Source organism: Mustela putorius, unplaced genomic scaffold (genome assembly GCF_011764305.1).
Source record: "Mustela putorius furo isolate JIRA1106 unplaced genomic scaffold, ASM1176430v1.1 tig00003853_pilon_pilon_pilon, whole genome shotgun sequence".
In the NCBI taxonomy this organism is placed as follows: Eukaryota; Metazoa; Chordata; class Mammalia; order Carnivora; family Mustelidae; genus Mustela; species Mustela putorius.
In genome coordinates this window covers 77,711,682-77,728,411 of record NW_025422005.1, presented here as the reverse complement: position 1 = coordinate 77,728,411, position 16,730 = coordinate 77,711,682, and the positions used below count along the sequence as shown (strand labels likewise).

Sequence of the window (16,730 nt, the reverse complement as noted above, 5' to 3'; positions counted from 1 at the left end):
ATGTAGTCATGTTTCCTTTCTCCCTTTTATGTAGTCATGTTCCCAACATAAATTTTTTTGTTCCCTAGAGGGCTGCTGTGAGTCATAGCAGTACCTGAAACTCGGAAAACTTGACAAGGGTAGTTAAAGAGGATAAGATGATAGTTTTTGGCAAAACCAAATAAAAATGTGCCTAGCCACGGCTCACTGGTCTTTAAACACTCTGAGGATTTTAAGAGTTCCCTTTATAGCAGAGGTTCTCAGAGTATAGCCCGTGTGGACCTCTGGGGATCCCTAAGACCCCTTTAAGCAATCCAGACAATCAAAACTATTTCATTATAATACTAAGACATTTTTAGCTTTTCTCCTTTGGTTGACATTCGTGCTTATGGTACAAAAACCATAGTAGATAAAGCCATTGCTGCCTGAGCACAAAGCAAGGTGGTGTTACTAAACAGTCTTAGCAGGAGCAGTCATTGTCTTCTTTGCAGCAAACAAATACATAAACACATAAAATTAAGTGCCAGTTTCACTCAGGAATGTCCTAGATAAAATAGCAAAAATTATTAATTTTATTACATTTCAACCCTTGTGTACATGGCCTTTGAACGTTGAGATGAATCAGAATGTACACATAAAGCAGTTCTGTTGGTCACCCAAGAACAATGGTTGTCTCAAGGAATAGCATGCCTACAATCCTTTGAGTTGATTAGATGAATTAGCTACATTTCTTATGGAATACCGTTTTTTACTTGAAAGGATGGCTAACAAATTATCATTGGTCAGACTTGAGTATTTGACAGATAGTCTCTTGAAAATGAACAAAGTGAACCTGTCACTTGCAGGGGGAAACAATCAAGGGTATTTGCTGCCAACAATGAAATTCAAGTTTTCAAATAAAAATTAGAATTTTGGAGACGTGCATTTACTACTGCGAGCATGACAGCATTGCAATACTCAACGACATTTTGATGAAACTGGGGCAATATTAGTGAATGTGATTCTTTGATATAACATAAAATGTGCCAGCTTATGGAAGATCTATATATCTCTACAAACCAATATCTTCCATTGCATGATGATGCAAAATTACACATGGGTAAAAAATCCATTCAAAGTGCTAGAGAGACTAATGGATTTAAAGTAATAGAGTACAAGAAGTTCATTAATATGACATCAGATTCTACATTGTTACTAACCTTTAAGAAACCACCAGTTTTCGAGTTTGGTGTCGTATTAAAGAAGAAAATCCAGTTATCTGAAAAGACTATTAAAATACTCCTCCTTTTTCCAATTACAAATCTGTGTGAGGCCAGATTTCTTCACACACTTCAATTCAAACAACATATTGTAACAGACAGAATGCAGAAGCATATCTGAGAATCCAGCTGTCTTCTATTAAGCCAAAAATTAAACAGGTTTGCAAAAATGTAAAACAGTGACATTCTTCTCACTAACATTTTGTTTGGGAAGATGTAGCTAGCTTTCATTAAAATGTTAATCATGTTAACAGATCATGAATTTACTATTTTTAATGAATTAATATATAATTTTAAATTTTCTCATTTTTAATTTTTAATACAGTAAATATTTTTATGTATGTCCTATATAAACAAAAGCTCAATGGGTCTTTAATAATTTTTAAGAGTATAAAAGAGTCCTGAAACTCAAAATTTGAGAACTACGGCTTTAAAGAATGCTGTCATTCCTGATAGCCCAAGCAGTCAGGAAAGAGGAGAACTTATTTCTAGATTGTCAAGATTCATTACTGTCAAAGTAATGTTACTGTATGTTTTCCGCTTATCCCTATCCAAGTGAGCATTAAAATATTCTCTAAAAAATAAAATTATGCAAGCAAATATGAAGCTACAATTTGTCACTCTTGTAAAATATTTAAAGCCAAGGTATCTGACATTGTCATATGCTAATATCATATTTTAGTCATTTAATTTTAAAAAACTACTGTTTTTAATCCAAAGTGTCAGTGACAACAGTGAATTATCACGAGCAAAAATATTTTAATTGAAATTTATACTCACCTGTAAATACATTTGGGTGAGGGAAGTTAATAACAATAAGTTTCATCACCATTTCAGGATAACAGATGGCAATTAGCCAAGCAATCATCCCCCCCCAGTCATGACCAATAAGAACACATTTGCTATATCCTGTAATGGAGAAAAAAAATATTGATGTCATTGAAGGTGGATGCATCATTACAACACATAAAATGGGTACACTTTTGAAACTAATCTTCCCATCATAATCTGACTCTAATTATGCACTTCATGAAGATACTGAGTTTGGTGTTTCCAAAACCTGTATGTCCGAATCACCTAAGTAGCTTTTTGGAAAATTTAGATGTCCAGCCTCCATTCTAGACCTACAGATTCAGAATCTGTCCTGGGAATGAATATATATACATACATATATATATATTTTTTTTAAATCAGAAATAGCTAGTTCAGCTCTTGTTCCATGAACCCGAGTTTGGAAAACCATGGTAAAAATTACACATAATTAGGTCAAAAGCAAGACTATATTATTGATTTGCCTAGAAAATTTCATGAAGACAAATTTAGGCCAAGTCTGACTGAATTACCACAGAAGAAGAATGAAATATGGTTGATGGAAATCAATATTTTTGATTCTATTTTATTGTAATCAGACTAAATGACAACACTGCTTTGATACCCCAGACCTCATCCATTCTTTTCTCCTCTTAGTATTGCCCTGATCTATGTTCTCTTTAGATTATTGTAGAAAAGGCCTTTAATTTGATTTCATGGGTTTCTTACAATATTAGTTCCATTAACATACCATGGTAGCAGCTGGGTTTTAGCCAAAAAAGATGTAGTGGATTCGACTGTTGTTAAAAAATATTTACTTCTCCTCTCTCCCTGCTGTCATAAAAGCAGTATATGTTACTATCCCTTTTATGCTAGACTTAACCATGTGATTTGCTTTGGTCATAGGAGTATGACTTGACTTTGGACTCAGCCTTATGACTTGCTTTGATCAATGTGCTGCAAGCAGAAAATTGAAAAAAGGTTCTGCATCTGGGCTCACCCTCTTGCCATTTCTGTCATTTCCAGGAGAAGAGGAAAAACTACTTGTGTTGCAGCCCAACTCAGAGGGAGAAGTCAGTCCCAGCAGGACCTGTAACCTGAGGCAAAGACCCAGTGGTCCAGCCTACATTTGACCTTCATACCCACAAGCATGTGAATAAAAGCCTATGGCCATGTTTGGCACATTGTGGCACTAGATGATCAACATAAGAAAGACAGCGCAGGACACACGGGTGGCTCAGTCGGTTCATATGCCTTTGGCTCAGTTCATGATAGCAGGGTCCTGAGCTTGAGCCCCACATTGGGGGGGGGGGGTCCCTGCTCAGTGGGGAGTCTGCTCTTCTGTCTCCCTCTGCACCTCCTCCTGCTTGTGTTCTCTCTCTCAAATTAAAAAAAAAAAAAAAAAACTTAAAAAAAAAGAAGAAAGATTGTGCAAGTGCTTCTGCATGTTATAACATTTTTAAATGATTATTTAGATGTGCATTCTGAAGAAACAAATTTTCTGAGTACAAGAATCAAATTTCCAAAAACTAGTTCTGAAAATAATTAATTGCATACATTAGAAATACTTTTAAAAACAAGTTTTCAAAGTCATTCTTGGCTGGTGGACTGAATCGTCATTCCGGATATATTCTTTTCAATATCCTCTATAAATATTCTCAGCTGTATACCCAAAACCATGGTGACAGGATCCAGACAACAGCTCAGGTAAATGGAAAATGCCTCCTCCCAAGAAATGAGGTTACCAACTCACAATTTGTTGAATGTTAGTCCCTTAAAAGGGAGTATACTATTTTTTTAAAGCTGACCTACCTAAAGAGTCTAAAATATCCTTTATATCTGTAATTAGACAGTCCAATTTGTAATTTTCTCGATGAATGGGAGCATCTGTTTCTCCATAGCCTCTCAGATCAAGCGCTACAACTCGATATTCACTTTTAAATTCCCTTAGTTGGTGACGCCAAGAATACCTGCAGGAAATAAGAAACACTAAAAATACCACAGTAGCAAATCCAGAGAGTAACATAGCTTTTCTACGTGGACAACTCTAAGAAACTGTCTATTTTGAGAAAGGTTATAAAGGCCATCTGTGAGCCAGAGGAAGGGACATGTTTCAGAAGGGATCACTGAAGTTCTTTATAAAAATTTATTGTTATTTTTTTTTACCAGCTCCAGTGGGGTGTAACAGACGACCATTATTTATAGACACTACAAAATATCAGATTCTAAAACTAATATACTTCTATATGTACTTAAGAAATCAATTTTCGAGCCTTCCTTAAATAATGCTCACAGCTATCAGGGAATCTGTACTTACATATGCTTCTGTGGAGAAGATCCTGAAAGAGTACAAGCAAGTGTGATATTAAAAATATTTAAGGGAGGGGTGCCTGGGTGGCTCAGTGGGTTGGGCCTCTGCCTTCAGCTCAGGTCATGGTCTCGGGGTCCTGGGATCCATCCCCATGTTGGGCTACCTGCTCTGCAGGGAGCCTGCTTCCCCCACTCTCTCTCTGCCTGCCTCTCCGGCTGTTTGTGATCTCTCTCTCTCTGTCAAATAAATAAATAAAATCTTAAAAAAAAAAATTTAAGGGGAGCTTGGGTGGCACAGTCAGTTAAGTGTCCAGCTCTTGGTTTCAGCTTAGGTCAGGATCTCAGGGTCATGAGATCTTGGGCTGCATCAGGCTTGCGATGAGCACAGAGTCTGCTTGACTCTCTCCTTTTCCCTATGACCCTCCCACTTGTGCTCAATCGCTCCCAAATAAATAAATCTTAGGAAACAAAACAAACAAACAAAACCCAAAAAGACCCACACACTTAACAGCCAAAATGGCACTGGCATTAACTGACCAGTTAAAATGGCCAGCATTGGGGGGTTCTGGGTGGCTGGTGGGTTAGGTTTCTGACTTTGGCTCCAGTCATGATCTCAGGGTCCTGGGATCAAGCCTGGCGTTGGGCTACCCACTCAGTGGGAATCCACCTCTCCCTCTTCCTCATCTTCCTCCAAACCCTGGCTTGTTTTTTTCTTGTTTGTTTGTTTTTGTTTTTTTCCCTTTCTCTGTCAAATAAATAATTTTTTTTTAAGAAAAAAAAAAATGAATGGCCAGTGTGCTACAGCCAAGTCCTGGAGACCTCTGCAGCGCCAGGTGCCCCCTGCTCCCGCACCCCACCGCCGCCGCTGTGCTTGATCAGGGAACTGCGGAATTAAATGAAATAAAAAGATCCATGAGACTTTCTTTTCTTTTCTTTTTTAAATGATCTTATTTTTAAATAACCTCTGTACCCAATGTGGGGCTCAAATTTACAACCCGAAGATCAAGAGTCATGTGCTCTACCAACTGAGCCAGTCAGTCACCCAGAACCAAGAGATTTTCTTCTTCAAACAAGCAACATTATTTTGGATAACAAAGAGGAAAAAAAAGATGCGGATTTTTCAAAGTGACTCAGTATGTTGTGGAACTCCACACTTGATCTTAGCCAAAAGACTGAGAAGTGATTGTTGTGGAACGACAAATAGGCATTTAAAAAATGGGTCCGCATGCACATCTGTTCATGGAAACAGTGTAGAATTATCTGACATGAGCCAAATGGGAGATAACTGTCTGAAAAGATTTTTGGAGTGCAATAGCCAGGTGCACACAGGGATCTGCGATTGTAAGCCAATAGTGAGAGAGAGACTGCCAGGTGAGGTGTCACAAAGCAGTAAGATCAATGAAGCAAACTGTGGGCTTTACATCAACAAGTCCTCAGGAAGAGTGTCAGACACATATTTGTAATTATGCATGGATACAGAATATTTGACTTATTATCAGGATACCTATGATTTGTGAAAATCTGAAAAGGATTACCAATGAAGACATATTTGAAAATGTTAAGAAAAAGTATGTTTCCTAGTGAGATCATAGCAATCTTACTAATCTTGTCTTTAGGTTGCAACAAATGAAGCAGTGTGTTTCCTCAGAGAATCTCATCTGTCAACAACAATATTATTTTCTCATTAGCCTTACTTAAAAATTTCAATTGATTTTTTTTATGTCTTTGTAACTGGAGCCTAACTCGTCCCTCTTCAGAGATTACCTCATGCCTAATCAATAAAGTTCTGCAGATTTAAGCTTTTAAATATTTATTTAATCACTTTTCCTGTCCATCCCTACTATCATTACCTTAATTCAGGCCTCCATTAATGCGGCAACCTATTGATTGGTCTGTATGCATTTCACTCCCCCCAGTGCTGTCTTCCACAAAATCAGACTGAGGTCGCAAATGTCATTTCACTGCTTAACATCTTTTCTTCAATCCCTACTATAGGCATAGCTCAGAGATCTACAGATTGGTTCCAGACCACAACAATAAAGTAAATATCACGATAAAGTAAGTATAAAAGTTATATTTACATTGTAGTCTATTAAGTGTGTAACATAGCATTATGTCTAAAAACAATGTATAAATTGGAATTTAAAAAGTATAGCTTGACTGATGAATCACAGATATGTACCCCTGAAACAAATAATACATTATATGTCAGCAATAAATAAATAAATAAATAAGCTCATATTAAAAAGTTCAAAAAAAGAAGTATTGCTCGTATAGAACTTTTGAATCACTATATTGAACACCAAAAATTAATATAACACTGTATGTTAACTACACTAGAATTAAAGTTAAAAGCATAACAAAATCAGAAAAAGAAAAAAATACTTTATTGCTAAAAAAGTGCTAACCACCATCTGAATGTTTAGAGAGTTGTAATCTTTTTGCTGGTAGAGGGTCTTGCCTCGATGTTGATGACTGATGACTGACCAGGGTGGTGGCTGCTGGAGACTGGAGTGACTGTGACAATTTCTTAGAATACAACAATGACGTTTGCTGCATTGATTGACTCTTCCTTTCATGAATGATTCTCTGTAGCATGTGATGCTGTTTGATAGTGTTTTACCCACAGTAGAAGTTTTTTCACAATTGGAGTCCGTCCTCTCAAACCCTGCCTCTGCTTTATCAACTAAGTCTATGTCATATTCTAAATCCTCTGTTGTCATTTCAACCATCTTCCCAGCATCTTCACCGGGAGTAGAGTCCAGCTCAGGAAACCACTGTCTTTGCTCATCAGTGAGAAGCAGCTCCTTAGCCGTGAATGATCCATCAGGAGTTTACAGCCATCCAGTCACATGTTCAGGCTGTTTCCACTACATCTGCTGTTCCTGCCTCCACTGGAGTCCTGAGCCCGCCAGGTTACCCATGAGGGCTGGGATCAACTTCTTCCAGACTCCTGTTCATGTTGACATTGTGACCTCTTCCCATGAGTCATGAAGGTTCTCAGTGGCGGCTAGAATCGTGAATCTTTTCTGGAAGATTTTTGATTTGCTTTGCCCCCAGATCCATCAGAGTCATCACCATGGAAGCTACAGCTTTATGATATGTATTTCCTATAGAATTAGGCTTAAGGAGTAGAAATTACTCCATGACCCACGGGCTGCAGAATGGATGTTGTGTTAGCAGGCATGAGAACAACAGTAATCTCGTTGTCCAGCTCCATTAGAGCTCCTGGGTAACCAGGTGCATTGTCAGTGAGCAGTCATATTTTGAAAGAAACCTTTTTTTTTTTTTTTTTTCTGAACAGTAGATCTCAACAGTGGATTTAAAATATTCAGCAAACCATGTTGTAAACAGATGTGCTGTCATCCAGGCTTTGTTGTTCCATTTATAGAAAACAGGCTGAATGGATTTAGCATAATTCTTAAGGGCTCTAGAATTTTCAGAATAATCAGTGATCATTGCTTCAACTTCAAGTCACCATCTGTATTAACCTCTAACAAGACTGTCAACCTGTCCTTTAAATTTTGAGGCCAAGTGTTAACTTCTCTCTAGCTAGGAAAGCCCTAGAAAACATATTCTTCCAATAGAAGGCTGTTTCATCTACTTGAAAATTTATTGTTTATTGTTGCCACCTTCATGACTGATCTGAGCCATACCTTCTGCATGACTTGCTGAAGCTTCTACATCAGCACTTTGCTTCACCTTGCACTTGTCTGTTCTGAAGATGACTTCTTTTCTCAAACCTCATGAACCCACCCCTGTTAGCTTCCAACTTTTCTCCTGCAGCTTTCTCACCTGCCTGAGCCTTCACATAAGTGAAGATAGTTAGGGCCTGGCTCTGAATTAGGCTCTGGCTTAAGGGAATGTTGTGGCTGGTTTGATCTTCTACCCAGACCACTGATACTTTCTCCATATCAAAAATAAGGCTGTTTCACTTTCTTATCATTTGTATGTTCATTGGAATAGCACTTCCAATTTCCTTTAAGAACTTCTTCATAGCAGGGGCGCCTGGGTGGCTCAGTTGGTTAAGTACCTGCCTGGGTGCTTAACAGGGTCCTGGGATCAAGCCCTACCTCGGGCTCCTCGCTCCACAGAGAGCCCGCTTCTCCTTCTCCCTCTGCCTGCTGCTCTGCCTACTTGTGCTCTCTCTCTATCTCTCTGTCAAAAAGAAAAAAAAAATAAATGAAATCTTAAAAAAAAAAAAAAAAAGAACTTTTCCTAGCATTCACAACTTGGCTAACTGGTGGGAGAGGCCTCGCTTTCAGCCTATCTCGACTTTTGACATGCCTTCCTCACTAAGCTTAATCATTTCTGGCTTTTGATTTAAAATGAGAGATATGGGACTCCTTATTTCATTTGAACATTTAGAGGCCATTGTAGGGTTATCAACTGGCTTAATTTCAATATTGTGTGTCTCAGAGAACAGGGAGAGCCGAGGAGAGGGAGAGAGATGGGGGAAAGCATTACTGGTGGAGCCATCAGAACACACACAACAGGCATCCATCCTTAAGTTCACCATCTCATGTAGGTGTGGTATATGGCTCCCCAAGGCAATTACAGTAGTAACACCAAAGATCACTGAGCACAGATCACCATAACAAATGTAACAATAATAATTAAAGAGTTTGCAATATTGCAAAAATTACCAAAACGTGATACGGAGACACAAAATCAGAAAATGCTGTTGGGAAAATGACTCCAACAGCCCTGCTCTACTCAGGGTTGCCACAAACCTCCAGTTTGTGAAAACAATAAAAAATTTTAAAAATCCAAAAAAAAAAAAAAAACCCAAACCAAAAACAAAAACCCCCAAACCAAAAACTGCAGTATCTGTGAAACACAATAAAACAAGGTCTGCCTGTACTCATAACATGCAGCCCAAGCTCGTCACCATGGCAGACAAAACCTCCAAGATTTGACTAAGACCCAATCTTCCAGCCTGATTATTTTACACTCTTTGTCATTTGCTGTATGATCAAAGGAGCGGGCGGTTATATCATTCTTAGTACATGCCAGGGCACCATTCTAAGTGTTTCACATATAGTAATGTTGATCTGCAAAACAAAACTGTGAAGTAGATATTATTATTATCCCCACAGCAGACCTAAAAAATCCAGAGGCACAGAAAGGCTAATTGCCTTGCCAAAGGCCACAGAATTAGCAAAGAGCAGAGCAAGGATTCACACCAAGGTATTCTGTCCTGAGTCCCAGGTACACTGCCCCTGTAGCGGGAAGCCCCCTGTAGCGATCCAATGGCCATATTGCCTTTGACTTTGTTCCTGTGATATCTTCTGTCTGCAACAACATTCTTTGCCATTTCCCTGCTCCCCAAAATCCCTGCTCTTCCCCTTCACTGAACTCCTCACTCTGAGCATCTCCACTTCCAGGGGAACCCGCTGGCCCCCACCTTTCTCGGTGGGTTGGGTGAAGCCCTTCTTACTCTCCCACTTGCACATACACTCTTCAGGGGACTGAGCATGAGCTTTACAATGATCTACTGTGTCTGGTGCTTCCACTCAATATTTAGACTATGTAGGTGCTCAGTAAAAATGTGTTGCATAAGTGAAACAAACAAGACTGAGTCTTGACAGTGCTAGAAGGACCAGCTGCTCAATAAAACTCTGCCCCAGTTCAAACCATGAGGCAGGGATGACTAAAGTTCCCAAGTTCCTGTTGGGGAATTTATAGTCAACGTCTGTGAAATTTGACTCAAAGGAATGTGTAGAATCCTGCAATATTTTACATTTAAAATTGCATTAGAGATTATACAAACATAATACAAGCATATTTCACTCTCTTATTAATAATTTAAATTGTCTTACAAATAAATTCAACTATTGCTGTCATCCATAGAGGAGCCAAACAATATCTTCAGCATTTCTAAGAAACAGGGCAGCTGCTATTTTAATAAATCGCAAAAAAAAAATCTTAAATGTAACCTTCCCAGAATTCACAAAGCATATTTGATTCACCCTCTAAGCTGAAAAAGAAATCACCCCAGAGATAGATGGATGGGCATCTCATTCATATGATAGTAAACAAAATTGAGCCCCTTGACCCAGAAATGAAACATATTACAAAATCAGTAACTCAGGGGCACCTGGCTGGCTCAGTCCACAGAGCCAGAGCATGTGAAGCTTGATCTCAGGGTCATGAGTTCAAACTCCACACTGGGCAAGGAGCCTACTTTTAAAAAATCAGTAATTCCTAAAAATATTACAAAGAAACACAGCTAGCTATTTTCATCCACATTTTTTTTTTCTGGTACCTTCAGGTATTAGCAGATGATTCTTCTAAAAAAAAGCAACCCCCTTCCTAGTGATTACTCTTGACATAAGAGGACTTCTGGTTTACCAGGATAGCCACATTCAGATGTAGAATATCCTTTTCCCCTTCACAACAGAGAAAAGGCCATAGTCATCAGCCTCTGGGCTCAGCTGTGTGTACCAAGAGCCCTCCCTTGCCTCAGCACTTGAGTAATGACGAATGCACTCCGTACAGCTGGTGATGAAGACAACTCAAAGAAACTGCCTGCATCAGCTCCAAATATTTTTAAAAGCGATGCAAATTGAGGTGGAGAGAGAGTGGGAGAAAAACCATCTCCTGACAAACAACTTTATTTTGGGATAATTTAGCTAACAGTCTCCAAGATGCAGATCCTGTTTGATGTTTCCTTTAGATTTTAAGAAAGAAGACCCAGAATTTTTATTGTTTTCATGTAACATCTTATATTAAATGTCATCAATTCTCAACAGCTATTCTTAGGTAATGATGATAAATGCAGAAAATATTTTGCATGTGTACAGTGCTTTTCTGTTTAAAATCATTTTTATATACATTGCCAATTTATGATTATTTTGTTTTCATTGTGTCAAATATTCTGACCTACTTGATCTACAAATAAGTTTATAGTTTCATATGTATTTAGGCAAAACTTGATTAATAGAGGAATAATATTTATACTTATTATGCAAATTTGAACTGGTTTGAAATGTCAGACAGAGTTTCTTGCTTTGTTGTTTTTGGCTTTTAAAGAAGATAGAAATGCAAGAGAATGGGCTTTTGAAAAAAGAGAGGAAGGCCAAGAGAGAGACTGGAAGTGGTTTAATCAAAACGACTTTTTTCTGAAATTTATTTAACATTTTTCTGAATGGAGCATCTGAATGGAATCAACTAGACTCCTAATAGGTAATAGTGGCAGTCTGACCAGAAGGAAGGACAAAGTTCAATACAGAAGTCTTGGTTTAGGGTATGACATAGTCTAGCAGAGGTTTCTGATTATCAGCAATCCCCACGTAGTTGCTTTTAGACTTTCCCTAAACAACCGGATAGCTTTGAGATTAAGGGGCAGCAAAGCTTAGTAAATTCAATATGCTGTTTGAGTAGCTGAGCTATGGGGGTTCACTGTTTTTTGTTTTGTTTTTAAAGTCATAGCAAGGGAGTTCCCAGAGTAACACATCCAAGACTTGACTTTGCCAGAGCAAATTGGACTGATGTCCAGGGAGGGACCAGTGCTGGGCTTCTCCCAGGCTGTCTTGTCCACTGAAGATTAGAAGACACGTACAAGAATCACCAGGCATTTCTATTTTGTAAGGAGGCTCTTATGAAGAGTAAATAATGGGACAGTGGTGTGAAAAATGTACAAAAGTATCATTCTGAAATATGACAGACAGCATCAACTGTCCTCTATCAAAAGGATATCATTGCTACTTGCTGTTTCTTTGCAACAATTACCAAGTTCCTGAAGAAGTTGTAGATTTGTTTATGTTTATTTTTATGGTAACAACCTCACGTGTAAAGGAAGTGAAGTTCCCCAAGAGAAAAGAGCATCGATGAGTACTGGGGTTGCTGTGGGGTGGAAAGACAGAAGAGCTTTTGAGTCTTTTCTTTCTACAAAGTTAAATATCAACCGCCCCCCCCCAACAGATCATGAATTTTATTTAGAACAATGATCCAAAATGTTAGAGGGAGGTGTTCTTGCGTGGTTAGCTAACTTTTAACACCCTCTTGAATGTTTCTATAAGGCGTGAAATTTGAAGGGTGAAAAGCTCTGCCTGATGTCCGATGATTATCATTCCTACATCCTGAGGACAAGCAGGAGAGGTCAGTTCTGATGGTCAAAGATAGGATATGCCTTACGCTCTGACCCTGCTGATTTCAGAAGGCTAGCTGTGAGGTTTAAATGAGAGGTAAGTAAAACACTTAGAAGAGTGCCTGGCACATAGTAAACAGTCCATAAATGTTAACTAGCAGCAGCAGCAGCATTCAAGAAATTATTTTTGCCCAGGTCTGGGACAATGGGCTATCTCCAAATGTCTTCATTACTCTCGCTCTTCAAACTAGAATTCCGCTATTCCGTATATTTCACCTCCTTTAGAATTTTAAAGATTTTGTATCATCTAAAGTCCTGATTTAAAATGCAGCTAGCTCTCAAACAAGTATGATCTCAGCGCACTTTAGTTAATAGTTTCTTAGGGAGAGGGGCCCTATTAATAAATGCCTGGCAGATGCTAGCCCCGGCGCGTGGCTCTCCGCACTGGGTGAACAGGAAGGAAGGAAGAAAATGAACATTTGCTGAGTATTCACTGGGGCTCTGTGAAAGGCCTTCTGCATATTTTGACTCTTTATCTTCCCAACAACTCGGTAAGATTATTGCAGATGATTGTGCGGGATCCTGCAGAGTAAGTGATTAAGCCAGAATTCACCGCCTATGTTACTTTATGCAGATTTGACTAATGCTTCCGACTTAAATTTTATTGTGAGCCAATCAAGTCAAGCACGCCACTAACCGAGTCTACATACATACGCTTGAATTGCACTGGGCTGTTTACCACCTAATTAAGTTGTCTCCAGATGGAAGCACAGATAAAAGTTGAACATGAAAGCAACTTATGTTTATTCATGTAGGTGAATACAGAGGGGAGAAAAATCTTCATGATGGGGAAAAATCTCAGAAAAAAAGACATCTATAGGCTTTTTGCTCTGGAAAAATGATGAGGTCCATGGAGTTTTGCCACACTCCATTCTTTTCTTCAATACCTAATACTTCCTCATGCACTAGTGTTCTCTCAGTGTATTTATTAATTAAGTCTCTTTCACCGATAATGTATTAATTAAAGTGTATTAGGGTCATATCTCTGAGAGCTAGATGCATTTAAAATTAGGACTTTGGATAAGACAAAATCTTTTAAACTGTGAAGGAGGTGTACCATACGTAATGGTGAAATTCTAAGTGTTAAGAGTGCTAATAAGGGAAAAATTTGGTGACAGGGCATAAATCTAGACCTTTCAAAAGATATAACATATTCTGCCTTTCAGTCGGCTCGGAGGATATGGTTATTTTTCATCCATTTCTTCGCATTTAGTTTGGGAACTATCTTGAGATCATAGCCCTGTTGTCAAAAGGCTTGGTTGTCTTTTTACCACCATATGTAGCATCTTTTAAAAAGATATTCATATTTTTAAAGTTTAATCATATGTTGCCATCATCTGTACTTATTTGGCTCTAGGAGGTTCAAAGGAGAACAGAACATTTTCTTCTAGGTAACTAGCAACTGTATATTTTTGGTTATAGGTTTCTTCCTAATGCAAAATATTTAGGTCCTTAATTTATCCTGCATTCATGAGTTTGTTGTTACATGCATAGGAAATAGTTCGTCTTCAGTTTCTAAGAGTCCTCTTCTTTCTCCATCTTCCCCTCACCTGAGGCTTCTTGTAGACCTTCCAGATAACAGGCACTCTATACCTTTGATTTCTTTTCAATCTCCTTTCCCTGCCCAACGTGGCATATGGTCCACAGTAGACACTATGAAAATTGTTTAGTAACTAGTTCAGAAATTTGAAACACTAAACAATACTTCTTTTAATTTTTCACCAAAAAGAGAGAGAGAGAGAAAGAGAGGAAGGGAGGAAGGAGGAAAGAAAGGAACGGTGGGAGGGAGGCAGGGAGGAAGGACGGAACAAAATTAGGCTGGTACCACGCACATTTCATGAGATAGAAGGAAAACCATCCCTATTATTCAGGAGCATTCAGGAAGGATAACTGGGTAAGAGACCATAAAGTAAGGTTGATTAAAAGTCATAACAAGAAAATGACACTGTGACTAGACAAGGCCTTAATGCAAAAGAAAAAGTTGGTTGGTAAGTTTACCAGAATTCTGGAAATCCATGCAGCAGCAGCATAAGTGGTTTGCCTCTTTCACCAGCAGCAACATAATGAAATCTTAACCCCGAATCCTGTAGTACAAAAGAGAGGGCATGGGATTTTAGTGATATTTTGCCAAAAGTAGTGCATTCAGTATTTTAATTTCATTAGAGAAAAAGCTCATTTGCATTATTTTTAATATCAAGAAATAAAGTAGATATCATTCAATTTCAAAAAGAAAAAAAACTCCATGATTTATTAATAGAGTAAATTAGATTTACTTTTGTTGACATTTCCTTTATAGTACTTTCCCTTCTTGTTCTATTTACAAGGTCAATTTCTAAGTTACAAGCTTCTGGAACAATGTCACAATTTGTGACTTTCATCTTACTGATGTGTCACATTTCATCTCATTCAAATTCCACAGGACATGTAAATAATTCTGATCTGAATTTATATTCCTGCCATGTTTACCTCCTAGTCATGTACTTTTCTCAGCTTGCCCGTCAAGAGCTGTGCCATCAGTTATATAATTCACACCTCCTTTCCTTATTTTTAGTTCTCTCCTTCCCACATTATTATTTTAAGTTGAGAGTTGCATTTACAGCTCCCTTTGCTTCCTGCTCCTCATGTCACCTCAATGTATTTCTAACAGCAGAACTCTCTGAGTGCCCAAGACTTCTCTCTGCATGTGGGAGACAAGGCTACCCAAGGAAAATAAAAGGCATGGGGGTGAGACAGGAATACAGCAAACACAAAGCAAACTGAAAAGAAGAAAATGGGGGGAGGGGAGCAAGAATGGAAAACAAAAATTCAGAAAAAAAGTGAAGAAAGAAACCGAGAACCAAGAGATGAGCACAGAGACTGAGTTTTATATCAGGTAACCCAAGCAAGAGGGTTTCCAGATGTAAGAAAATCTTAAAAGGTTAATTCAACCCCATCATTTTTACAGATTTGGAAACTAAAGTCCAAAGATATTCACATGGGTCATAAAGGTGCTTGGGAGCAGGGCTGTGACCAGAACCCCATTCTGTCCCACCTTAGAGGACAATATTCTTTCCACTCCATGGTTTCTGTCTCTGGGGGAAACTCTTTAGGTGGCCAGACAAGGAGGAAAAGCAGTATGAGGAATTCCAGAGGACTCTTTTTCACTGCTTCCCCACCCCAGGTTGGACCAAGATAACAAAACTGACTTTGCCCTCAACTGCAGAATGCCTTTCTAGAAGTTTAGTAACTTCTTTTATTGGTGATGAGTCTTGTCCACTTGACTGGATTTAGTGAACAAATATTTTGTTACACTTCTTATGTACTAGGCACTGTTCTACGTTTTTATTTATTTGGGTTTTTCTTTGTTTGTTTTACAAACATCAATTCATTTCATCCTCATACATACTCCAGGCTGATAAGGGTATGAAAAATGTGCCCTTCGTCTTTTGAACTCTAGCAGCTGGACAGTGTATCTCCTAATAGGACTCTTGCACTTGGTGACATAAATAACCCCTCCTGTGAGGCTAGTTTGACAGGCCTGTGAGTCAGACTGCAGGGGGCATCCAGAAGGGCCATATCCCCTCACCACCTGGAGCCTCAGGAAATGGAATATCCGTGGGCTGCCGGGAGGCTTGGGACAAGCATGAACAGTTCCAGTCTGAATGCACGGTTGACATTCACTTTTTACTTCATTCTTTGGTCTCTGACATTATAAGTCAGCTTCTTTGCTCACAAACATACACCATTTATTTATCGTTTCATGCTGGTAGGTCATCTGGGAATGCTCTGTTCTGCTACTCTGAATAACGTCCTATTTCCGTATTCTATTTACTCTTTCAATCTCTAATATTTGGGCAAGGACAGCCTCATGAGACAGTAGGGCACGACCAGGAACAATTCCCTACAGCTGATCTGAGCTCTAAAGGGCAAAAAGGTGACAGGAGAGACAGCCTTCCCTTACAGAGAGCAGAATCATTCTGGGTTGTTGTGGTGGAGCAGGAGGGGACTGTATTATATATAGGACCTGATGAGAGAACCCCCTTATAACCTATTCTCATTCTCTCAGTCTCTCTCTGTCTCTCTCTCTCTCTCTCTATTACACACACACACACACACACACACACACACACACACGGTCTCGACCCCTCTCCCGCCACACCTCGCCCCTCTTGCCTTGCCTCCCCCTGGCATCTTCCCTGTCCCCGCCGCACGCTCTTGCTAGCCCCGGGAACACTAGGGGA

At 38.9% G+C, this 16,730-nt stretch overlaps 1 protein-coding gene across 1 annotated transcript in view; it reads right to left on the bottom strand.

The window, feature by feature from the left end:
* EPHX4 (epoxide hydrolase 4) overlaps nucleotides 1-16,730 on the bottom strand; it is a 43,251-nt gene that overhangs the window by 26,092 nt on the left and 429 nt on the right. Inside the window, exons 2-4 of the mRNA XM_045064848.1 lie at nucleotides 14,509-14,594; nucleotides 3,861-4,018; nucleotides 2,019-2,147 (exon numbers count right to left, since the gene is read on the bottom strand). Coding sequence (XP_044920783.1) covers nucleotides 2,019-2,147; nucleotides 3,861-4,018; nucleotides 14,509-14,594 — 373 coding nt within the window. The remainder of the gene's footprint in view (nucleotides 1-2,018; nucleotides 2,148-3,860; nucleotides 4,019-14,508; nucleotides 14,595-16,730) is intronic.